This window comes from Dendrobates tinctorius, unplaced genomic scaffold (assembly GCF_039654945.1).
Source record: "Dendrobates tinctorius isolate UK_male_01 unplaced genomic scaffold, ASM3965494v1 ptg000273l, whole genome shotgun sequence".
NCBI lineage: Eukaryota > Metazoa > Chordata > Amphibia > Anura > Dendrobatidae > Dendrobates > Dendrobates tinctorius.
In genome coordinates, this window is record NW_027361940.1 from 2,261,194 (window position 1) to 2,286,103 (window position 24,910).

The 24,910-nt window shown below is 48.3% G+C and overlaps 1 protein-coding gene across 4 annotated transcripts in view; it reads left to right on the forward strand.

Moving 5' to 3' along the window:
• Positions 1–10,021, forward strand: part of LOC141072450 (uncharacterized) — a 36,447-nt gene extending 26,426 nt beyond the window's left edge. For 3 of the 4 annotated variants that reach the window (XM_073559722.1, XM_073559723.1, XM_073559724.1), the window contains exons 4-7: positions 2,062–2,247; positions 2,624–3,328; positions 3,502–4,206; positions 8,597–10,021. In XM_073559722.1, the coding sequence (XP_073415823.1) occupies positions 2,062–2,247; positions 2,624–3,328; positions 3,502–4,206; positions 8,597–9,537 (2,537 nt within the window). In that variant the 3' untranslated portion in view covers positions 9,538–10,021. The remainder of the gene's footprint in view (positions 1–2,061; positions 2,248–2,623; positions 3,329–3,501; positions 4,207–8,596) is intronic. The other variant, XM_073559725.1, reaches the window with a different exon arrangement.
• Positions 10,022–24,910: the final 14,889 nt, after the last annotated feature.

Below are 24,910 nucleotides of genomic sequence, written 5' to 3' on the forward strand. Positions count from 1 at the left end.
TCCGTCTATCTGTATCTGACCTGTTGACCCGTCACTTATCTGCTCCGTCTATCTGTATCTGACCTGTAGACCCGTCACTTATCCGCTCCGTCTATCTGTATCTGACCTGTTGACCCGTCACTTATCTGCTCCGTCTATCTGTATCTGACCTGTAGACCCGTCACTTATCCGCTCCGTCTATCTGTATCTGACCTGTAGACCTGTCACTTATCCGCTCCGTCTATCTGTATCTGACCTGTAGACCCGTCACTTATCCGCTCCGTCTATCTGTATCTGACCTGTAGACCCGTCACTTATCCGCTCCGTCTATCTGTATCTGACCTGTAGACCCGTCACTTATCCGCTCCGTCTATCTGTATCTGACCTGTAGACCCGTCACTTATCCGCTCCGTCTATCTGTATCTGACCTGTAGACCCGTCACTTATCCGCTCCGTCTATCTGTATCTGACCTGTAGACCCGTCACTTATCCGCTCCGTCTATCTGTATCTGACCTGTAGACCCGTCACTTATCCGCTCCGTCTATCTGTATCTGACCTGTAGACCCGTCACTTATCCGCTCCGTCTATCTGTATCTGACCTGTAGACCCGTCACTTATCCGCTCCGTCTATCTGTATCTGACCTGTAGACTCGTCACTTATCCGCTCCGTCTATCTGTATCTGACCTGTAGACCCGTCACTTATCCGCTCCGTCTATCTGTATCTGACCTGTAGACCCGTCACTTATCCGCTCCGTCTATCTGTATCTGACCTGTAGACCCGTCACTTATCCGCTCCGTCTATCTGTATCTGACCTGTAGACTCGTCACTTATCCGCTCCGTCTATCTGTATCTGACCTGTAGACCCGTCACTTATCCGCTCCGTCTATCTGTATCTGACCTGTAGACCCGTCACTTATCCGCTCCGTCTATCTGTATCTGACCTGTAGACCCGTCACTTATCCGCTCCGTCTATCTGTATCTGACCTGTAGACCCGTCACTTATCCGCTCCGTCTATCTGTATCTGACCTGTAGACCCGTCACTTATCCGCTCCGTCTATCTGTATCTGACCTGTAGACCCGTCACTTATCCGCTCCGTCTATCTGTATCTGACCTGTAGACCCGTCACTTATCCGCTCCGTCTATCTGTATCTGACCTGTAGACCCGTCACTTATCCGCTCTGTCTATCTGTATCTGACCTGTAGACTCGTCACTTATCCGCTCCGTCTATCTGTATCTGACCTGTAGACCCGTCACTTATCCGCTCCGTCTATCTGTATCTGACCTGTAGACCCGTCACTTATCCGCTCCGTCTATCTGTATCTGACCTGTAGACCCGTCACTTATCCGCTCCGTCTATCTGTATCTGACCTGTAGACCCGTCACTTATCCGCTCTGTCTATCTGTATCTGACCTGTAGACCCGTCACTTATCCGCTCCGTCTATCTGTATCTGACCTGTAGACCCGTCACTTATCCGCTCCGTCTATCTGTATCTGACCTGTAGACCCGTCACTTATCCGCTCCGTCTATCTGTATCTGACCTGTAGACTCGTCACTTATCCGCTCCGTCTATCTGTATCTGACCTGTTGACCCGTCACTTATCCGCTCCGTCTATCTGTATCTGACCTGTAGACCCGTCACTTATCCGCTCCGTCTATCTGTATCTGACCTGTAGACCCGTCACTTATCCGCTCCGTCTATCTGTATCTGACCTGTAGACCCGTCACTTATCCGCTCTGTCTATCTGTATCTGACCTGTAGACTCGTCACTTATCCGCTCCGTCTATCTGTATCTGACCTGTTGACCCGTCACTTATCCGCTCCGTCTATCTGTATCTGACCTGTAGACCCGTCTCTTATCCGCTCCGTCTATCTGTATCTGACCTGTAGACCCGTCACTTATCCGCTCCGTCTATCTGTATCTGACCTGTAGACCCGTCACTTATCCGCTCCGTCTATCTGTATCTGACCTGTAGACCCGTCACTTATCCGCTCCGTCTATCTGTATCTGACCTGTAGACCCGTCACTTTTCAGAATGGAAGCTGTGATTCTGCTTTCTCGCTTTGTGTCCTCAGCGGAGAGATTTGAGCAGCAGCCGCACAGTGAAGATTTGGGGATGAAGAGGTCGGGAAGTGACTGCTCAATCTCAGAGGAGAAGAGCCCACCATGGATTAAGCAGCAGATGGGCTCCGGGAACCTGCAAGGAAATCTGCTGGTAGAAGATCAAGATGGCAGGGGCCACGGCAGTGAGGGAGACGGTGGTAAGTTGTACGGCGTCCACAGCGTCCAAACACATTGCAGTGGTGGATCTAGTGCTATATTATAGTGTAACAGCAGAATAGCGACTGCAGCTCTGGAGGTGACTGGAGGATAAGACAAGATGTAACAGAGGAATAGTGACTGCAACTCTGGAGGTGACTGTAGAATAAGACATGATGTAGCAGCAGAATAGTGACTGCAGTCCTGGAGGTGACTGGAGGATAAGACACATGATGTAACAGCAGAATAGTGACGGCAGCTGTGGAGGTGACTGGAGGATATGACACATGATGTAAAAGCAGAATAGTGACGGCAGCTGTGGAGGTGACTGGAGGATAAGAGATGACCGATTAGTGATTTACCCCCTTTATCATGCAGGGACATCTCCATCTGCACACCGTCTAATAAAGCCTGAAGAAGTGTCCGGAGATCCTCGGGACAGCGAGTGGAAGCCTCCTTTACCGGGTAACAAAGGTCCTTGGAAAGTGGAGAGTCAAGACTCAAAGGACGATGGCGGCATCATCTGCCCGGACTGTGGTAAGACCTTCCGGTCTGCACTGCTGTTCACGGAGCACCAGAGGATGCACGCCGGAGGGCAGCCCTTCCCCTGCATTGAATGTGGCAAGAGCTTCAGCTACCGCGCCACCCTCCTCCGACACCAGAAGTCTCGCTGCCTGAATGATAACATGAAGGTCCCCAGTGTCAGCCGGGTCCTCACCGACACCTCGGAGCTGGTCCAGAAATGTGGCATCTGCACCGCGAAGTTCCGGTGCCTGAGCGAGCTGAGGAAGCATCTGACCAGTCACATGAACGGCGGGCGGTACACGTGCCAGGACTGCGGCCGCGACTTCAACTGTAACTACTTCTTGGTGAGACACCAGAGGACGCACACGGGAGAGCAGCCCTTTAAGTGTAAGCTCTGCTGGCGAGGCTTCTCCCAGAGGGCGAGCCTGGTCATCCACATCCGGACACATACTGGGGAGCGGCCGTACATCTGCTTCGTCTGCGGCAGAGCCTTCTATTCCCGCTCGGCCATGCTACGACACCAGCGCAGCCGCCATGATATCATGAAGAACTGGAAAGGTAGGTGCTGGCTGAGAGATGCCCGCTGCTGCTCATGTGCTGGACATGGTGTGGGGGGAATCTTGGTCACGTGTTGATTGTGGGGGTTATCATTTTGCGTAGCAGTAAGATTGGCGCAGGCTTCTGGTTGTAGATTAATGGCGACCCAGTGACCCAATATTTTTATTTTGCAGGTGATAAAAAAAGGACGCCGGGGAGTCACAAGATCGCTCAGGTGGGTGATACGGACCCTGCAAGGACTGACCCCTTACCCGACAGGACCCTGGCGGTGACCCCTGCTGCAGAAGGTCCTGTCCTAGAAAAGAGACCTGAGGTTCAGGATGAAGGGAAGGAAATGAACGGTGGCAGAGAGGGGCAGGGGTCACAGGAGACTGGTTACGACTATCGCAACTTCCTCGCAGCGCAGGAAAGTCTGCTCTATAACGTCAGCATTCGTTCCTTAGAGTCCCGGCCCAGCTACAGGTGCGGCGTCTGTCAGGTGCTCTGCCAAGACTCTGGGGAGATGAAGAGGCACCTGAAGAGTCATAGCGGGGATCAGCGCTACTTGTGTCGCCAGTGCGGCCGCACCTTCACTAGTAACTTTTACCTGGTGCGGCACCAGAGGACACACACCGGCGAGCGGCCCTTCACCTGTCCGCAGTGCAACAAGAGCTTCAAGTGCAGCTCCGTCCTCCTCCGCCACCAGAGGATCCACTCCCCCGATCAGCCCTATCAGTGTGAAGTGTGCACCAAGGGCTTCTCCCAGAAGACGAGTCTCATCATCCACCTGAGGACCCACACCGGTGAGCGCCCCTATAGCTGTTGGATCTGTGGACGGAGCTTCTGCTCCCGCTCTGCACTGATGCGTCATGAGCAAAATCACCTTCTTGAAGGACAAGGTGCGTGTGACACCGCGGCCATAATCAAGCGTTCATTCCACGCAACCTTGTGCGTAAAATCCATGGATTCCTGGCTCATCTAGAGGGTTTACTAGATCCCTGGCCCATTTACCGGGTTTACTGTATCCCTGGCCCCTCTAGCGGGTTTACTGTATCCCTGGCCCCTCTAGCGGGTTTACCAGATCCCTGGCTCATCTAGCGGGTTTACTGTATCCCTGGCCCGTCTAGCAGGTTTACCAGATCCCTGGCTCATCTAGCGGGTTTACCAGATCCCTGGCTCATCTAGAAGGTTTACCAGATCCCTGGCTCATTTATCGGGTTTACTGTATCCCTGGCCCCTCTAGCGGGTTTACTGTATCCCTGGCCCCTCTAGCGGGTTTACCAGATCCCTGGCTCATCTAGTGGGTTTACTGTATCCCTGGCCCGTCTAGCGGGTTTACCAGATCCCTGGCTCATCTAGCGGGTTTACCAGATCCCTGGGTCATCTAGCGGGTTTACTATATCCCTGGCTCATCTAGCGGGTTTACTATATCCCTGCTCATCTAGCGGGTTTACCGGATCCCTGGCTCATCTTGTAGGTTTACTATATCCCTGGCTCATCTAGCAGGTTTACCAGATCCCTGGCATATCTAGCGGGTTTACTATATCCCTGGCTCATTTAGCGGGTTTACCAGATCCCTGGCTCATCTAGCGGGTTTACCGGATCCCTGGCCCATCTAGCGGGTTTACCGGATCCCTGGCCCATCTAGCGGGTTTACTGTGTCCCTGGCCCATCTAGGGGCTTTACCGGATCCCTGGCTCATCAAGGGGGTTTACCGGATCCCTGGCTCATCAAGCGGGTTTACCAGATCCCTGGCTCATCTAGCGGGTTTACCGGATCCCTGGCTCATCAAGTGGGTTTACAATATCCCTGGCCCATCTAGCGGGTTTACTATATCCCTGGCCCATCTAGCGGGTTTACCGGATCCCTGGCTCATCTAGCGGGTGTACTATATCCCTGGCCCATCTAGCGGGTTTACCGGATCCCTGGCTCATCTAGCGGGTTTACCGGATCCCTGGCTCATCTAGCGGGTTTACCGGATCCCTGGCTTATCTAGCGGGTGTACTATATCCCTGGCCCATCTAGAGGGTTTACCGGATCCCTGGCTCATCTAGAGGGTTTACCGGATCCCTGGCTCATCTAGCGGGTTTACCGGATCCCTGGCTCATCTAGAGGGTTTACCGGATCCCTGGCTCATCTAGCGGGTTTACCAGATCCCTGGCTCATCTAGCGGGTTTACTATATCCCTGGCCCATCTAGCGGGTTTACTATATCCCTGGCCCATCTAGCGGGTTTACTATATCCCTGGCTCATCTAGCGGGTTTACTATATCCCTGGCCCATCTAGCGTGCTTACCGGATCCCTTGCCCGTCTAGCGTGCTTACCGGATCCCTGGCCCATCTATCGGGTTTACCGGATCCCTGGCTTATCTAGCTGGTTTACTGGATCCCTGGTTATCGGGTTTACTGGATCCCTTGGTCATCTAGTGGGTTTAATAGATCCCTGGCCTCCTGGGGGTTTTACCGGATCCCTGGCTCATCTAGCGGGTTTACCGGATCCCTGGCTCATCTAGCGGGTTTACCAGATCCCTGGCTCATCTAGCGGGTTTACCATATCCCTGGCCCATCTAGCGGGTTTACTATATCCCTGGCCCATCTAGCGGGTTTACTATATCCCTGGCTCATCTAGCGGGTTTACTATATCCCTGGCCCGTCTAGCGTGCTTACCGGATCCCTTGCCCGTCTAGCGTGCTTACCGGATCCCTTGCCCGTCTAGCGGGTTTACCGGATCCCTGGCTTATCTAGCTGGTTTACTGGATCCCTGGTTATCGGGTTTACTGGATCCCTTGGTCATCTAGTGGGTTTAATAGATCCCTGGCCTCCTGGGGGTTTTACCGGAATCCTGGCCTTCTAGCGGGTTTACCGGATCCCTGGCCCATCTAGTGGGTTTACCGGATCCCTGGCCCATCTAGTGGGTTTACCGGATCCCTGGCCCATCTAGTGGGTTTACCGGATCCCTGGCCCATCTAGTGGGTTTACCGGATCCCTGACCTCCAGCGGGGTTACCGTATCGTTGGCCCACCTAGCGAGTTTACCGGATCCCTGGCCTCTTAGTGGGCTTTTTTCCTATATTTTAAACTTAGTGTTAGCTTCTTTAGACCGTTGGCTGTAACAGATGAGCTCGGGGGCGTGAGAAGGATTGGACACCTCATTCTCATTGCTCGCTCCTTTTGATGCCTGAGTGATGAGCTTCCTTGAGGTGCCGGGTAGTGGATTAGTCTTCTCGCCTCATTAATAAGACATACGTCTCTGACAAGCTGAGGGCTCGTGTCTATATAGGGGAGCGGGTGATATGTTCTCGTATTTCTGTAATAACTAACACCTCTGGGGGTCTAGTGGGTAAATTTAATTCCATTCCTGGGTCTCGTAGGATAACTTAATTGCGCCCCTGGTGGTCTGGTGTGTCAATCTATGTACCATTGCTTGGTCTCCTAACACCTTGGTGTACTCGTGGGCTAATAGAACAGCCCTGGTGAGCCAGTAAGTACAGTGCCTTGCAAAAGTATTCGGCCCCCTGGAACTTTCCAACCTTTTCCCACATATCATGCTTCAAACATAAAGATACCAAATGTAAATTTTTGGTGAAGAATCGACAACAAGTGGGACACAATTGTGAAGTTGAAAGAAATTTATTGGTTATTTTAAATTTTTGTGGAAATTCAAAAACTGAAAAGTGGGGCGTGCAATATTATTCGGCCCCTGTAACTTAATACTTTGTTGTGCCCCTTTTGCTGCGATTACAGCTGCAGTCGCTTGGGGTATGTCTCTATCAGTTTTGTACATCGAGAGACTGAAATTCTCGCCCATTCTTCCTTGGCAAACAGCTCGAGCTCAGTGAGGTTGGATGGAGATCGCTTGTGAACAGCAGTTTTCAGCTCTTTCCACAGATTCTCGATTGGATTCAGGTCTGGACTGTGACTTGGCCATTCTAACACCTGGATACGTTTATTTGTGAACCATTCCATTGTAGATTTTGCTTTATGTTTGGGATCATTGTCTTGTTGGAAGACAAATCTCCGTCCCAGTCTCAGGTCTTTTGCAGACTCCAACAGGTTTTTTTCAAGAATGGTCCTGTATTTGGCTCCATCCATCTTCCCATCAATTATAACCATCTTCCCTGTCCTGCTGAAGAAAAGCAGGCCCAAACCATGATGCTGCCACCACCATGTTTGACAGTGGGGATGGTGTGTTTAGGGTGATGAGCTGTGTTGCCTTTACGCCAAACATATTGTTCGACATTGTTACCAAAAAGTTTGATTTTGGATTCATCTGACCAGAGCACCTTCTTCCACATGTTTGGTGTCTCCCAGGTGGCTTGTTGCAAACTTTAAACGACACTTTTTATGGATATCTTTGAGAAATGGCTTTCTTCTTTCCACTCTTCCATAAAGGCCAGATTTGTGCAGTGTACGACTGATTATTGTCCTATGGACAGACTGTCCCACCTCAGCTGTAGATCTCTGCAGTTCATCCAGAGTGATCATGGGCCTCTTGGCTGCATCTCTGATCAGTCTTCTCCTTGTTTGAGATGAAAGTTTAGAGGGACGGCCGGGTCTTGGTAGATTTGCAGTGGTATGATACTCCTTCCATTTCAATATGATCGATTGCACAGTGCTTGGGATGTTTAAAGTTTTGGAAATCATTTTGTATCTAAATCCGGCTTTAAACTTCTCCACAACAGTATCACGGACCTGCCTGCTGTGTTCCTTAGTCTTCATGATGCTCTCTGTGCATCAAACAGAACCTTGAGACTATCACAGAGCAGGTGCATTTATGATTACACACAGGTGGATTATATTTATCATCATTAGTCATTTAGGACAACATTGGATCATTCAGAGATCCACAATGAACTTCTGGAGTGAGTTTGCTGCACTGAAAGTAAAGGGGCTGAATAATATTGCACGTCCCACTTTTCAGTTTTTGTATTTCCACAAAAATTTAAAATAACCAATAAATTTCATTCAACTTCACAATTGTGTCCCACTTGTTGATTCTTCACCAGAAATTTACATTTGGTATCTTTATGTTTGAAGCATGATACGTGGGAAAAGGCTGAAAAGTTCCAGGGGGCTGAATACTTTTGCAAGGCACTGTATTGTGACTACAGCCCTGCTGGTCTAGTGGAGATGTAGCTGAGCACCGTATTTGCGGTGCAGTGGTTTGTATGTCAGTCCGTTATGTCATCTTTACTGGGACGCGTAATGGTGACTGGTGCGTCATGTAAGAGACCAGGACAAACACAAATGTAAGTTGTTGTTTTATGTTTTTTTTTGTTTTCCTTTTTAAGGTTCGGAGAAAATCTGCAAGAAAGGCGACAAACGGGAGAAGGAGAAACCTTCTGTGAAGCAGGAGCCCGGGTACCAGGAGCGAGACGGGAAGCAGCCACATACTGATAAAGGCAATGGGCCCCAGGAAACGCACGAGGAAGAACGGAATAGTGATGGCAATCATGGAGATGTTAAAACTGAAGTCCCAAGCGAGGAGAAGTCGCCACGGATGGAGCGGGAAGCGTGCAGCAATTGCATCTGTCCAGTCTGTGGGAAGTTCTTCCGTTCTGAGTCTCTCCTCCATGAGCACCAGAAAATACACGAGGACAGCCCGTGCTATGTCTGCCCCGACTGTGGGAACAGCTTTGGTCATCGTTCGTCTCTCCTCCGCCACCGAAACTTGCACTGCAGACAGCAGCCGGGAATCGTCTACCCTGATCCGGTGATCTCTGTCTCTCCTGGGCAGCAAGTCCATAAGTGCGGCATCTGTCACCTGAACTTCTCCAGCTCCAAAGATCTGAGGCGACACCTGAGGAGCCACAAAGGAGACGGCACGTTCATGTGCCGCGAGTGCGGCCAGACCTTCAACAGCAACTTCTCACTGGTGCGGCACCAGAGGACGCACACCGGCGAGCGGCCCTTCACCTGTCTGCAGTGCAACAAGAGCTTCAAGTGCAGCTCCGTCCTCCTCCGCCACCAGAGGATCCACACCGGGGAGCAGCCATACCAGTGCGACGTGTGCCAGCGCTGCTTCTCCCAGAAGCCTAGTCTCATCAACCACCTGCGGACACACACAGGAGAGCGACCCTTCAGCTGCCAGGTCTGTGGCCGGAGCTTCTGCTCTAGGTCCGCCCGGATGCGACACGAGCACACAAACCACCAACATCACGCTAAGAACAAAGAGGTGGCGGTGTCTGAGGCTGCGGACGGAGGGGTCGGCGAGCTGCTGCCCCCGCTGTGATATCATCCGATCTGAACTCCACTTTTAGATCTAGGTTATACTTTTATTTAAGACTTTTGTTTTCTGTTGTTCCAAAAAATGTAAACCTGAATTGTTTCATCCTGAGGTGTGGCAATCATCCTAAAACTGTGCTCAGCGGCACATGACGGGAGGGAGTTGCTGCCGCACATGCTCCATGCCTGGGAGCCCCCGGAGTTGTCGGCTCTGCAGCCTCTTCAACCCAAATCTTCAGCCTTCAGGCACAAAAATCTCCTCATCACATCGAGTAACTGTGCAAATCCCGTCTCCAGATGTACTGATCCAACCACATCGGGTCCACTCCGCTCACATCCAGAGCTGCTGTTATGCAGATGACCGAACGGCTCTGGAGGTGGACTGGAGTATAAGAATTAAGGTAACAGCAGAATTGTGACTGCAGCTCTGGATGTCAATGGAGATAAAGGCTAGATGGAACTTTGGAATAATAAAGGGAAGGTAGTCCAGACTTCTGACATGTTATTTCCAGTATTCCTACTTTTAGGTATTACGGTTCAGAGGAGTGGTCAGAGCCTCGACTCCATGATATCATTTGCATTAAGATGAATGTGCTCCATTTACCAGCATGTCACTTTATTGGTTGCAGTGTGACACCATGTACATACGGGGGTCAGAAGCTCTCCCCATAGCGATGTGTCAGCACAGCGTATTCTCCCATCATCATAGTGGTGACACAAAGACCAGAAGGAGGTCGGCTCCTCGGTGCAGGCATCTGCACCAACTGGCCCTGAATTAACACCAGATCAGCGTAGGGTCACGTCGGAGGAAGTCACCAGAGTTCTCCAGACCTTTACTTGGCTTGTTTTTGATAATTTTAGTCTTATTTTATTATTTTTGGGGGTTTGGGAAACACACAGTTTGGCCACTCTGTTACCCCTGGTGTGAGACAAGGGATCAGTGTGGAATCTGTCACCTTGTCTCGCCTCTCTCCCTGATATCAGGACCATTGCATCTGCTTCGCGGTTGGCAGTAGCCTCTTTTTTGGCTAGCATCCCTCCCCCATATATTGGTACATTATTCTTGTTCACCTTTCCTCTCTTCTGAGTCAAGGTGACTCCATTCTGGACCCCGGCACGCCCCAGTTTTGTGTTTTTATAACAATATAAGAAGATTCAGTTGTCCGCCATCCCTCACAACTAGTTTTTTTTCTGTCTCGTCCTCCCGCTCTCCTTTGCTGACTTTTTTGGAATAGTCTATCACCCCTTCATTCAGGTGTGATTGTCCCTCTTCAGGAAAAAGTTGCAGCTTTCTATTCGAACCTGTTTAAGGCACCCAAGAAAGATTTCTCATTCTGTCTCATTCTGAGGCATCTCCACAAACGCGTTCCATCTTGTCACCTCGGAATGGAATCTCGCATGACAAAGACGGATGGAGCAAAGTATGACATCTTAGAGACGCTCTCCACCACACCATAAGTAGTGGTGAACTCTTCTGCCACCTGAAGCTCGGTTACAAAGCCCATGGATATTTTGCTTGAGGGTTCTTGTTCAAAATGGCTGCAAAGAATGAAGACAAGAACGTAACATTAAGACTAGAGCGAGGCGTATTCAGAGCAAGATGCCATAAACTCCTTAACCCCCGGACGTATTTTCATTTTTGCGTTTTCGTTTTTTGCTCCCCCCTCTTCCCAGAGCCATAACTTTTTTATTTTTTAGTTAATATGGCCGTGTGAGGGCTTGTTTTTTTTTTTTTGTGCGACTAGTTGTACCTTTGAACAACACCATTGGTTTTCACATATTGTGTACTGGAAAACGGGAACAAAATTCCATTTGCGGTAAAATTGCAAAAAAGTGTAATCCCACAGTTGTGATCTTCGGTTGGTTGCTTATTTCTTGCGCACCGAGCTGGCCTTTTTAATGATACTATTTTGGTGTAGATATGATCTCTTGATCGTCCATTATTGTATTTTAATGCAATGTTGTGGAGACCCAAAATTCTGGCATTTTTACTTTTTTTCCCGTTATACCGTTTAGCGATCGGGTTAATTCTTTTTTTATTTATAGATCGGCAATTCTGAACCCGGCTATACCAAATATGTGCATATTGGAGTTTTGTTTTATTTTGAATGGGGCGAAAGGAGGGTGATTTGAACTTTTTATACATTTTTTTTTTTAATATTTTTAAAAACTTTTCTTACTTTTTGCATATTTCATTAGTCTCCATGGGAGACTATAAGCTGCCATAATACGATCGCCTCTTCAACATACAGGCTCTGATCAGATCGCCTGTATGTAACAGAATTGCTCCCTTGCTATGAGCGCCGGCCACCAGGCGGCGCTCATAGTAACCCGGCAGTGACAACCATAGAGGTCTGCTGTGGACCTCTGGTAGTCATGCCAACCCATCGGTGACCCGCGATCATGTGACGGGGTCACTGATGGGCAGGATTTCTGGTGCTTTCGGCAAGTGCGCAAGTTAAATCCCGCTGTCAGAGATTGGCAGCTGCATTTAATGGATTAACAGCCGCGGGTGGATCGCAATTCCACCCACGGCTGTTCGAGGCACATGTCAGCTGTTCAAAACAGCTGACATGTGTCGGCAGAGAAGTGAGCTCAGCGCCGGAGCCCACATCAAAGGGAGGCATTCCGACATAGGCGTACTAATACGTCCGATGTCGGAAAGGGGTTAATATCTTGTTTCTACTTTGGCCACCAAAAGAAATTAAAGAAAATTTCAGTTATTTGACTCCTGAGCAGCCTGAGTTGAGTGAAGAATGGACTCAAATGAAGACTTTTTGGCAAAATTGTTTTGGAGACATGATATGTTACCTTAGGAAGAAAATCAAAAGACCTAGAGATGGCAACCAAAAACATTCAGGCTTGATACTATGAGTGGGATCTTCTGGTAAAGTCAAATGTGTTGTTGAGGAGGTGACGAAAGTCCAGAGGTTCTTTCTTGCTGGATGGTAGGTGAGTATGAAGCAGACCAATAGGCAAAAAAACAACTATTGTACCCGATGAGGATTCAGTCTAGGAACGGATTGAAACTACTCCAGGTGTTTGTCGATAAAAATTATCAACGACAACTTAGTACCTTCCAGAAGATGCCGCCACTCATCTAAGGCTGATATTAGGGCCAGATGTGAATGATGTCCAAAAGAACAATTTGCCATGCTGGAACATAAGGCTTCTAGTCTCAAAAGTCTTAAAGAGAACAAATCCAACTCCTATTGAGGAGGCATCCACCTCAAGAAACAACGGCATGTAGACATCTGGCGATGTAGCACCAGAGGAGTAACAAGGCTGGTATTGCAGATTCTGTCTGGTTCTAGGATTCACGCCTTTTTGAGAAAGAACCATATGTAGAGAAACTATTTGTGAATACTTCTTGATGTCCTGCTGGTAATTGGTGAAGCCTCCAGGGATGATAACGTAACCTTCCGGCGCTCAAACTGGCACTTCACAAGTTTGGCTTACAAATTATTTAGTTGTAGTTTTCACAACTGAATACGTAAGCAATGAGTTCAGATCTCTGAAGAAAATTAAAATGTCGTAAAGATATACGTGGGTCTACTGATTCAGAACATTCCGGGAAACTTTGTTTTCAAGTGCTGAAATAGAGCAGGAGCAAAAGGCTAGACCAAAGGGTATGACAAGATATTCGTAGCGTCTTCAGTTTATCGCCCTCCATAATATGCGTATATTTAGTTTAGAAAAGATGAGGGCTCCATTAATTCGGTGAAAGAATTCAGGTATGAAGGGCAAAGTACAGCTGCCCCTTACAGTGATCTTACTCTGTTCCTGGTAATAAATACATGTGAGGAATCTATACTTTATGAACAAGGACCCTGCTCCTGCAGGTTGTGTAGATTCCGGAAAAAAGCCACGCTCTAGGTTCTTAAGCTGACACAGCCATTGTGTCTAGCAAAGAATACACTCTTCCTTGAGGAGGTTTTCGCCCAGTAAGAAGGGAAATTGCATAGTCCTAAGGGCCATGAGGTAGAAACGTCTGCAAGGCCGGGGAATATACTTGATGTAATGCTGAATACAAGAAGAATCCCTTCTCGTAATCTGACTAGTAGACCAGTCGAAGGTAGGAGAGCGTTGTCTTCATCACGGCTGTCCCAAGATTACTGTAGTGTCCCTGAGGAGAGTATCCAAAAAAAAAAAAAAAAAAACGGATTACTTACCGGTAATACTCTTTTATAGAGTCCACGACAGCACCCACCGAGAGAGGGGATCCACCCCTGGGAACAGGAAACCTACAGAGAGATAAAAGGGGCGTGCTCCCTCAGTTGGATTACAGAGAATGAGAGGAACCGCCACACAAGCTTTAGTTAATTTGCTCCACAAGCCATTTAATGTATATACATATTTACACTTATTCACTATATACAGTCACGTATCTATATACAAATAATCCCTCACCCACCACAGTGAACCGCGTGTAACTATAACTAAGGGAGGGAATTGAGTGGTTGCTGTCGTGGACTCTATAAAAGAGTATTACCGGTAAGTAATCCGTTTTTTTTCTCTTCGCCACGACAGCACCCACTGAGAGATTTCCAGAGACAATCACCTGGGGGGACCACGGTGTCAAGGATTGATCTACCAAAGACTAAGGGTACCGTTACACCTAGCGATGCACCAGCCATCCCGACTAGCGATATGACGTGGTCAGGATCGCTGGTGCATCGCTAGGTGGTCGCTAGTGAGCTGCCACACAGGCAGATCTCACCAGCGACATCGCTGGGGACGGGGATCGCTACTTACCTGTCAGACGCGGCGATGCTGCGTCCTCCCGCCCCAGCTCCACGCGTCGCTCATCGTCACAGCAGGAAGCTGACCGACGAGGAATGGTCCAGGAGCTTCTCGCGCGACCAGCGATTACCAGCGGGGGAGCCGGTCGGAGGTAAGTATCAGACACAGCGATATCGCTAGCAATATCGCTGTAACGTCACAAAATCGGTGACTTTACAGTGATATTGCTAGCGATATCGCAGTGTGTAACGGGGGCTTAAGTCGGCAAAGGAAGATAAATCTAGCCTGTAGTGACTATAAAAGGTAGAAGGCGAAGACCAGGTTGCGGACTTACATATTAAATCAATCTAGACATCTGCTCTTTCAGCCCAGGAGGAAGATACGGCTTGAGCAGAATGTGCCCTCACGCCCTGCGGTGGGTCTTCTTTTTTCCGAATATGCCAGTGTAATCGCGTCTCTGATCCATCGAGACAGTGTGCCTCTTGTGACTCTAGACCCCTTCTTGTTACCCTGGAAGGAGACAAAAAGAGCCCTGCTCTGCCTCCAGGGCCTAGTTCTATCTAGATAGGCTAAGACAGCTCTCTTTACGTCTAAGGTGTGATACCTTTCCTCCTCTGGTGTTGCCGGGCTATAATAAAAGGTGGGAAGGTAGATTTCTTGGGATCTATGGAATTTAGTAGCCCTTTTAGGGAGATAGGATGGGTCTGTCTTTAACACTATTCTGTCCTGAAATATTGACAGGAAGGGGGTATCTACTGACAAGGCCTGGAGATCACTCACTCTGCTGATACCAAGGCTACCAATAAGGCGGTCTTTAATGAAACGCACTTTATTGAGGCTGAGTGTAAGGGCTCGAATGGGGCCTGTGTGAAAGCATCTAGGACTAAGCTGAGGTCCCAAGGTAGTATCTGAGGCATATGAACAGGGTCTGGTCACTGGCAAGCTGAGATAAATCTAGCTACCCATCTGTTGCCTGCAATGTCATAACTATACAAGGCCCCCAGAGCAGAAACTTGGACTTTTAGAGTGTTAACTGAAAGCCCTAACCCATGCCCTTTCTGCAGGAACTCTAAGATAGTAGTGATAGGCACCCCGCTGGAAAGGCCCGCTGAATGGAAAGTTAGAAATTTCTTCCACACCGTGGTGTAGATTTTGGTTGTGGCTTCTTTCCTACTATGTAAGAGGGTATTAATTAGATTATCTGAGAATTCTCTTAGTTTCAGTAGCTGCCTCTCAAATTCCATGCCGTGAGGCGTAGGCCCTTGACCTGAGGATGGTAAGAGGGTCCTTGCAAGAGTAGGTTCTGATCCCAAGGGAGGATCCATGGGTCGGAGACTGACATGGCCCTCAGCCATGAAAACCACGGCCTCTTGGGCCAAAACGGGGCTATTAAGATGACTCTTGCTCCTTCCTCCCTTATCTTTCTGATGACAATCGGTAACAGTATCATCGGAGGGAAGGCGTAGGCCTGGTGAAATGTCCATGGGGTTTGAAGGGCGTCAAGTATATCTGGATTGTCTGTTCTGTACAGTGAAGCAAACCTTTCGACCTGCCTGTTGTCCCTTGTAGCGAACAGGTCTATCTCCGGCATGCCCCACATGACCGTTATCATCCTGAAGATATGCCGACTGAGCACCCATTCCCCTTGATGCAGGGTATGGCGACTGAGAAAGTCTGCTCTGGAGTTGTCCACCCCTCTGACGTGCAGGGCTGATAGGAACAGGAGATGCTTTTCGGCCAGATTTAGGATTTTTTCCGCGATAGACATGAGGCTCTGATCGTGTGCCTCCTTGGTTTAGGTACGCCACTGAGGTAGTGTTGTCTGACTGAATCCTTGTATGGGTTCCATGCAGCTGTGGGAGAAAATTACATATGACGTGATATATAGCCTTTAACTCCCTCGCCTTTGACGAATTCTCGGCTTCGGCCTCGGACCACTGTCCCTGAACTATGTTATCTAGATGTGCTCCCCACCCAAACGGGTTAACATCCGTAGTAACTATATTGGAGGGATCCACCACCCATGGGACTTCTCCCGAGAGGTTGTTTGGATCTTGCCACCACGCCAGGGAGTCAATTACCTCCGATGGTAGGGACATTATGCCCTCCAGCTGTCCCTGCAGTCTCGTCTTCTTGCAAGATGGCCCACTGTAACCTTCTAGAATGGAACTGGGCCCACTGAAATGCAGGGATACATGACATTAGGGAGCCAAGTAAGGACATGCCCTCCCTCAAGTACATTCTAGGACTGCTGATTGCTGTACGCACTTTATTAATTATAGCTACTTTTTTGAGACCAGAAACAAGGGGAGTAAAAGCCCTTTCCCCTTTGATCTTCCGAAACCTCTACAAGAACGTGTTTGGACAATAGGCCTTTAATTTCCAACTCTAACGCCTCCTGCTGAGCCTGGGACTTTAGAGAAGTCAATAGGAAGGAGTCCGGAGGACTCTGGACAAACTCTAATCTTAAGCCAGATGTCATGATGTTAATTGCCCAGGAGTTACCTGTTATTGCCCTCCATTGATGGCAGAAATGCAATAACCTGCCACCCACCGGTAGGTCAGCGCTATCGGGCTTTATCTCCAGATTTGAAGGGACGTTTACCAAACAGGTTTCCCTTCTGTTTGAAGTCTTTATTGCTCCAACGGTCTTGGGTTCTATAATCCTTCCTTTTGCCAAACGAAGGCTTCCTGAAGGCTGTCCTATAGAAGGGAATATATGGATTAGGGAACCCCTTTCCCCTGCTTTGGTCAGGATTTCATCCAGTACTGCACCAAACAGGTAGTCACCCTGACAGGGAGTTTGGATTTAGTCTGTGCGTCGCCTTTCCATCCTTTTAACCACAAGGCCCGGCGGGCTGCATTGGTTAGTCCTGCTGTTCTGGCCACCAGGCGGAGAGAGTCGGCTGAGGCGTCTGATAGGCAGGCTGCTGCACCTCTGATTAGAGGGATGGCGGAACGCAGTTTGTCTCTGGACGTGCCGTTCTTTATATTCTCCTCTAACTGGTCTATCCATACTAGCATGGATCTCCCAGTAAACGTGGCCGATATTGCTGGCTTGAAGGCCCCTGAACATGTCTCCCAGGATCTTTTGAGGAGTGCATCCGCTTTACGATCTAGGGGGGTCAGAGAACATTCCTGAATCTTCCACTGGCAGGGAAGACCAGCGGGAATTGGAGGCTATGGCCGCATCCACCTTGCAGACCTTAGTCTAGGAGCCCAGGTCTTCATCATCAAACGGATATCGCTACTTGGATGTTGCAGGCATGAACCCCCTTTTCCCCTGCTTCTCCCATTCCTTCTTTACCAGATCCTTTATTGTTGGGATTACCGGGAATGCTCGACCTTTCCGTTGGGAGAGGCCTGCAAACATAATCTCCTGAGGAGTCTTGGGGTCCTTAGTTTCTGACAACCCCATAGTATTCCGCACCGACTTGACCAGGTTGTTAATGCTGTCGGTTGGAAAACACATGTGCTCCTCTTCCTCTGAGGACAATGACTCCCGGGATAAATCTGAGTCAAGTTCCCCGCTGTCTGAAGGGGATCTGGACCTAAGTGAGGTGACCTCCCTGTGGGGGCTTTCGCCCTCCAATACTACTGGAACTCCTCAGGACCTGTAGCTCTTCTCTAATCATCAGTCGGATGTCCTCTGCCCTTACTGAGGACTCTTCCTGCAGGGTATGCCTAATGCAGATTTAAAAAAAACCTTTTGGGATAACTATCCGGAAGGGGTTGGGAGCATAAGACACCTTCCTTATGTTTCAATTTTTCGGTCCTTTTAGCCTAAAAGGTATACAGAAAGAAGGGGCCATCAGCTTGACAGGTGTGATCAAATAACTCACCCGGTGAAGCTTGTCAGCATGGTATCGGCTGCGGGGGCGAAGGCACAGGCTGAGACATGGAGCGACTTGACTTCCTCTCCTTTCCACTTTTGTCCGTGGACCCACTCTGCTTGGAGCGTCCACTGCCACTCTTTCTGCTACTGCTGCCTGCTGCGTGGAGGCACTACTAGCTTCCTCCAGTGGGCGCAAAACAGGGTCACTTGGGGATGACATTGCTGCGTACCAGTATGCCCTCTGGCCAGTTCTTTTATGTAGCCTTTTCCCCAATACAGAGCTGGACTCATTTTTTTTTCCTTGTTTTATTTTTTCCTGTCACTCGGAAGTGCTGCGTCACTTCCGGGTCCTGTGCCCCCCGCTCTATGGGCCTGCGCGGCTGCTCTATCCATGCGACGCCGCTTCTCACTGGTACCCCCGGAAGTTCAAACCATCCACTTCCAGGTAAGCGCACTGCCGACCATCTGCGCATGTGCACGCCGGCTTCCTACTCCCGCCCGCATGCCTCTTTGTCACCGCTGGCATGCGGGACTCCCGACCCGCACCTCCTTACTGCAGTGACACCGGACCGGACTCGCGGCTCCCACCGTCACTCTGGGTCTCAGGTAGGGCTGCTTCTTGCCTACCTCGCAGCACTATGCCAGGCCTCTGGTACCCCCGGGCTCCTGGGTGCTGAACTGCACCATGCTGCACTATTCCTGCGAGCCATGGCGGCCTCTCTGTTCCTGGCCTCGCAATGTGCCCTCAGCTGAGGGAGAGCAAACATGGAAGCCATTCCTGGGCAAGTGACGGCTCCTCCAGCTGCACTGTGCTCCCGGCGTGAGCCAGGGAGGCCATACCCAGACCTTGGCCTCACGCTGTCCTTATCAGTCGAGGGGAGAGCTGATAACCAGGCCTCCACCGATGCTGCCTCTGGCACTGGAGCCTCTGCCGCTCTGCAGAAACCGTACAGATGGCATCACAGCCCAGGAATCCTCTCTACAGGTTCCCTTAGGAGAATAGGAAACCAACTGAGGGAGCGAGCGGGCTGCCCCTTTTATCTCTGTAGGCTCCCTGTTCCTAGGGGCGGATTCCTGGCGAAGATAAAAGAAATGTCCTCAACATAAAAAAGTCTCACTTAGAGAGTCACTCTCGGTGTAGAGATGTAGAAAGCCAAGTGGAATATCGGAACCATCTGTTGTAAAGAGTTTTAATAGAAATTGTAGTGGAAAAAGAGGAAAATTCAGCTGCTCGGAAAAATAGATGAAATCCATAGCTCTGGAGTTCACGAATGTCTGTAGGAAAAACAAAGGACTTAAAGAAGGAATTAGACATTTTGCTTGGGCAGTATCGTAGGTATTGGTAAAACCTCCATGAGACTTGTGAGAAGCTGGCAGTAGCCAGTGATCCTTCTACTTTTCATTACTCTTGCCACTAAAGTAGATTTACATATCCAAGAAAGATGCAATCAGATAATGAAAGAAGTTGGCAGATCCCTCCTGGCTATTTCATCTTGTATGACCAAAGGCTGTAATGATGGGATTGCAGTGGAGGAATGAAGGCTGTAGAGGTGACGTGGCAGCTGGAGGAGCGAAGTCTGTAGAACCAAGGAAGCAGTCAACAATGCACAGTAGTCTCCTAGATGTAGCAGAGCTTAGTCGGTCATGCGGGTCATAGTAGAGAAGAAGCAAAGTGTTGTAGCAGAGCCCAATGGAGCTGAGAATGGTTGGCTGATTTGTGGTGATACACAAAAAACACGGTATGACAGACTGACAAATGTGCAAAAATACTCTGTTGTAAAAAATATATAACAGTAGACAGCCAGTGCCAGTAAAAAAAATAACAAAAACTGTATTTAGTTGATACGTTTTTTGCAAAAAATGTATACTGAGCCGCTCTACCAACGTCACGGTCTACCCATCTCGGAGCAGTCCTATCTAATGTACTGTATTTAAAACCTGATCATGTGAACAGTACCTATATGAGCAGGATTCAGAAAGGCGCTTCCTGATATGGGCACGCTGTGTAAGACGGCTCTTTATATGCATGTCACACGAGAGAGGGGCGGGAATCTCCCAAACCTTGCTGAGCAAGGAACTAACAGATTAAAAACACATGTGACATGCACAAAAGTGAACAGGTCGGTTGGACAGTGTCCACACCACCCAAAGACAGAAACACAAAGAAAAAACAGTATGACAAATGTGCAAAAATACTCTGTTGTAAAAAATATGTAACAGTAAACAGCAAGTGCTAGTAAAAAATGATAAAAACCGGGTATTTAGTTGATACGTTTTTTGCAAAAAATGTATACTAAGCCGCTCCACCATGTCATGGTATACCCATCTCGGAGCAGTCCTATCTAATGTATTTACAACCTGTGGTGATGAGGCAGAGCTTAGAGTATATCAGTAGGTGCACCTATAGCAATGTAGCATAGTCAAGTGAAGTAGGAGTGCTGTGTTTGTTAGGTGATGCACTTGCACGGGTAAGGTGGCCAGAGTGTAGTCGTGGATACTATAAATGCGCAGGTGGCCTATAAAATCTGTGGACATGACATCAGAGGTTGCGACGCTAACTTGCAGCAAAAAGCAGATGTTATGAGTGTGTTTACACGGGTAACAGGAGGGAAAGAAATACCAAAGAGAGACGCCACGCCTGTACCCAACTGATCCCTGTACATTCTAGTAAAGGCCCTAGCTGCACAACTAAATACAACTTCTCGGGCCTGGCTACCTAACAGGACGTTGAGGGTTTTCTCTTACCTTCTAAAGAACCACAGTGGAGGCTGCAACACAAATCCAAAAAAGGTAGAGGAAAGTGTGCACGGAGACGTGAAAACCCAGGGTAAGAAACTAAACCTGTTCACACAGGATATACCGGGATATATACAGAGAATTAAAGGGAATCTGTCACCCCATTTTTCGCCTATCAGCTGCTGGGATTGACATCAGGGGCTTATCTCCAGCATTCTGTAATGCATTCTGTTATGCTGTAGATAAGCCCCCGATGTAACCTGACAGAAGAAAAACGAGTTATATACTCACCCGGAGGAGGTCCGGGTCCGATGGGTGTCACGGTCCGGCGCCTCCCATCTTCTAACTGTGACGTCTTCTTTCCTTCCCGTCGCGGCTCCTGCGCAGGCGCACTGATTTGCCCTGTTGAGGGCAGAACAGAATACTGCAGTGCGCAGGTGCTGGACCTCTCCCGGCGCCTGCGCACTGCAGGACTCTGCTGTGCCCTCAACAGTTGAGTGTCACAAACAGCTCTCTACGGCCCCCTATCATCGGGACAATTCCACAACTGACCGACAATTTGTGGTAGGTACACTTTACCTGTGAGAGACAGAATCTAAAAAAAAAAAATCACATTGTATAATTTTTACATAATTAAAATGCAGTTATTGCATGAAATAAGTATTTGATCACCGACAAACCAGCGAGAGTTCTCTCTCACAGACCTGTTAGTTTTTTTGTAAGAAGCCTCCTACGCCGTACTCATTGCTTGTATTAATTGCACCTGTTTGACCTCGTTACCTTTATAAAGGCCACCTGCCCACACAATCACTCCAACCTCTCCACCATGGCCAAGACCAAAGAGCTGTTAAAGTACACCTGGGACAAAATCGTAGACCTGCACTAGGCTGGGATCGGCTGCAGGACAATAGGCAAGCAGCTTGGTGAGAAGTCAACCACTGTTGTCACAGTCATTAGAAAATGGAAGAAACACAAGATTACTTCAATCCTCTGTGGTCTGTGGCTCCATGCAAGATCTCCCCTCATGGGGTAAAGATGATTCTGAGAAAAGATCAGGAATTGGCCTAGAACTACACAAGAAAACCTGGTCAATGACCTGAAGAGAGCTGGGACCACTGTCTCAAACCTTACTTTTGGTAGCGCGTTATTCCGTCATGGATTAAAGACCTGCAAGGCCATGTAAGGTCCTCCTGCTCATTCCAGCACATGTCCAGGCCTGTCTGAAGTTCGCCAGTGACCATCTGGATGATCCAGAGGAGGCATGGGAGGGTCATGTGGTCAGATGAGACCAAAATAGAACTTTTTGGTATCAACTCCACTCGCCATGTTTGCAGACAGAAGATTAAGTTCAGCCCCAAGAACACCGTCCCAAACGTGAAGCCTGGTAAGGGAAACCTCATACGTTGGGTTCTTTTTGCAAAGGGGACAGGACGACAGGATGGGGTCATGTATCATGAGATTGTAGCCAACAACCTCCTGCCCTCAGAGAATTGAATATGGGTCGTGGCTGGGTCTTGCAGCATGACAATGACCTGAAGCACACAGCCAGGGCTACTAAGGAGCGGCTCCGTAAGAAACATTTCAAGGTCCTGGAGTGACCTTGTTGGCCTCTGGACCGGAGCCCAATAGAACATTTTTGGAGGAAGCTAAAACTAAATATTGCCCAGCAACAGCCCCGATACCTGAACTGTATGGAGATGATCTGTATGGAGGAGGCCAAAATCCCTGCTGCACTGTGCAAACCTGGTCTAGAGCTACAGGAAACATCTGACCTCTGTAACTGCAATGCTGTACTAAATATTAAGTCCTGTTTTTTTATTGTATCAAATACTTATTTTATGCAATAAAATGCAAATTAATTATTTAAAAAATCATACAATGTGATTTTTCTGTTTTTTTATTTTTAGATTCTGTCTCACAGTTGAAGGTGGTATTAATGGAGGTGGGAAAACATCGGCAGCGGATCAAATACTTATTTTCCCCACTATATTATATACTAATATATACACATACTATATTGTTTTTTCATTTTAAAGCTACACAAAGGCAGATGGATCAATATAAAGGTTTGAGCACCCTTGGAGATTAGTGTGCTCAGATAACTTTGGCCAAGGTTTCAGACCTTAATGATCCTGTTAGGTTATGGCTTGCTCAGCATCATCGTTAGGAAAGGCCAGGTGATGCAAATTTCCCAGCTTTGTAAAAACCCAGCCTTCTCTAACCTTGTGCCAAAACACAACAGCCATGGGTTCTTCTAAGCAGCGGCCGAGCACTCTGAAAATGGTGGAGGCCCACAAAGCAGGACAAGACTATAAGAAGAGAGCAAAGCGTTGCCCTTTCCTCAGTTCAATATGTAATTAAGAAATGGCAGTTAAATGAACATTGGAGGTCAAGATAAGGTCTAGAAAAGCAAGCAAAATTTCAGTGAGAGCTGCTCGAAGAATTCCTATAGAGACCAATCAGAATCCCTGTTTGACTGCAATGTACCTTCAGAAAGATTTAGCAGACTCTGGAGTTGGGGTTCAGTGTGCAGGTGTCTCTGAACAGTAAAACAGATTAGGCCTTCATGGAAGAGTCATCAGGAATAAACCTCTCCTGCATCCTCACTGTAAAATTCAGCTTCAGAAGTATGCAAAAGAACATCTAACCAATCCTGATGCATTTTGGAAACAAGTCCTGTGGACCGTTGAGGGTAAAATAGACCTCTTTGGCCACAATGACCAAAAGGTATGTGTAGAGAAAAAAGGGCAGAGAAATTCAGGAAAAAAACATCTCGCCAACATTAAGCATGGGGGGTGGATCAATCATGCTTTGGGGTTGTGATGCAGCCAATGGCACTGGGAGAAGGAAGAATGGATTCGATTAAATTTCAACACATTTTTGATGCAAACATAACACCATCTGTAAAAAAGCTGAAGATGAAAAGAGGATGAGGATGTCTTCTACAAATGGAGAATGATAATAAACACATCACAATCCACAAAAGGCACAAGATGAAGGTCTTACAATGGCCCTCATAGTCCCGTGATCTGATCATCATTGAAAATCTGTGGCGAGACCTCAAAATAAAAAAATACAACAGAAAAAGGGGCCGCACCGCTTACCTGCCCAGATCTCTGAACTAATGCGTTACAGGATGCAGCCAGCGCATGGAGCAAAGATAACAAAAGAAAAATACAGCCGGAGTATAACTTGAATAACATGCAAGATGTAAAAGCATGTTCACACTGGCTAATGAAAATAAGGAAAAAAGCAATGCATTAAATAATTAACATAGGGTACTTGGTAAACACTGGTTTTGATGAAAAAAAGCCTAAAGCTGTCCCACCGCAGCAAGGTGTACCCCACTGGGACAGTAACTCCACTCTCTAATGGTGAAACCTACCTAGTGTGAACAGTGGCAGAGAGTCAGCGGGCCCCAACCGGACACCCAGCTTTGGAGGGACTATATATGAGCGACCCAGCTCAGTAGAAGGGGGCTGCACCCTATTTGTACTGAATACAAAAATACTGAAGAAAAAAAAAATCAGAAAATTGAGCCAGAGTATGACCAGAAACCATGCATGATGTTACCGCATGTTCACACTGGCCATAGAAACAAGCAAATCCAAAGAAAAGACAATGTGTGCATGCACCCTAAGGCCTCTTTCACACTTCAGTTTTTTGTATCAGTTAAAGTCCGCCAAAAAGGCGGAAAAGCGGATCCGTTCCTAACTGATGTGAACGGATGCCACAGGATCCGTTTTTTGATGGATCCGCAGAATGAAGAATTTTAAAGGAACCGCTGGCCGGGAAAGAGAGAGAGAGAGAATGAATTTTTTCCGTCCGCCAGAAAGGTTCAGGGTTAATTTTCTCCCTGACATCCTTTCTCGGGCATGTGCACTGGAAAATGCGAATCCAACAAGAAAAAAAACGTTGCAAGGTCTGTCCAGGCATGGCGGCGGTGAAAAAAAATTGGCGGATCCTCACAAAAACGGATCCAACGGACGGCCATCCGTCAAGATCGGCCAGTAATGCAACTCAATGGGGAAAAAAACGGATCCGCAAAAAAAAATGGCGGATCCGT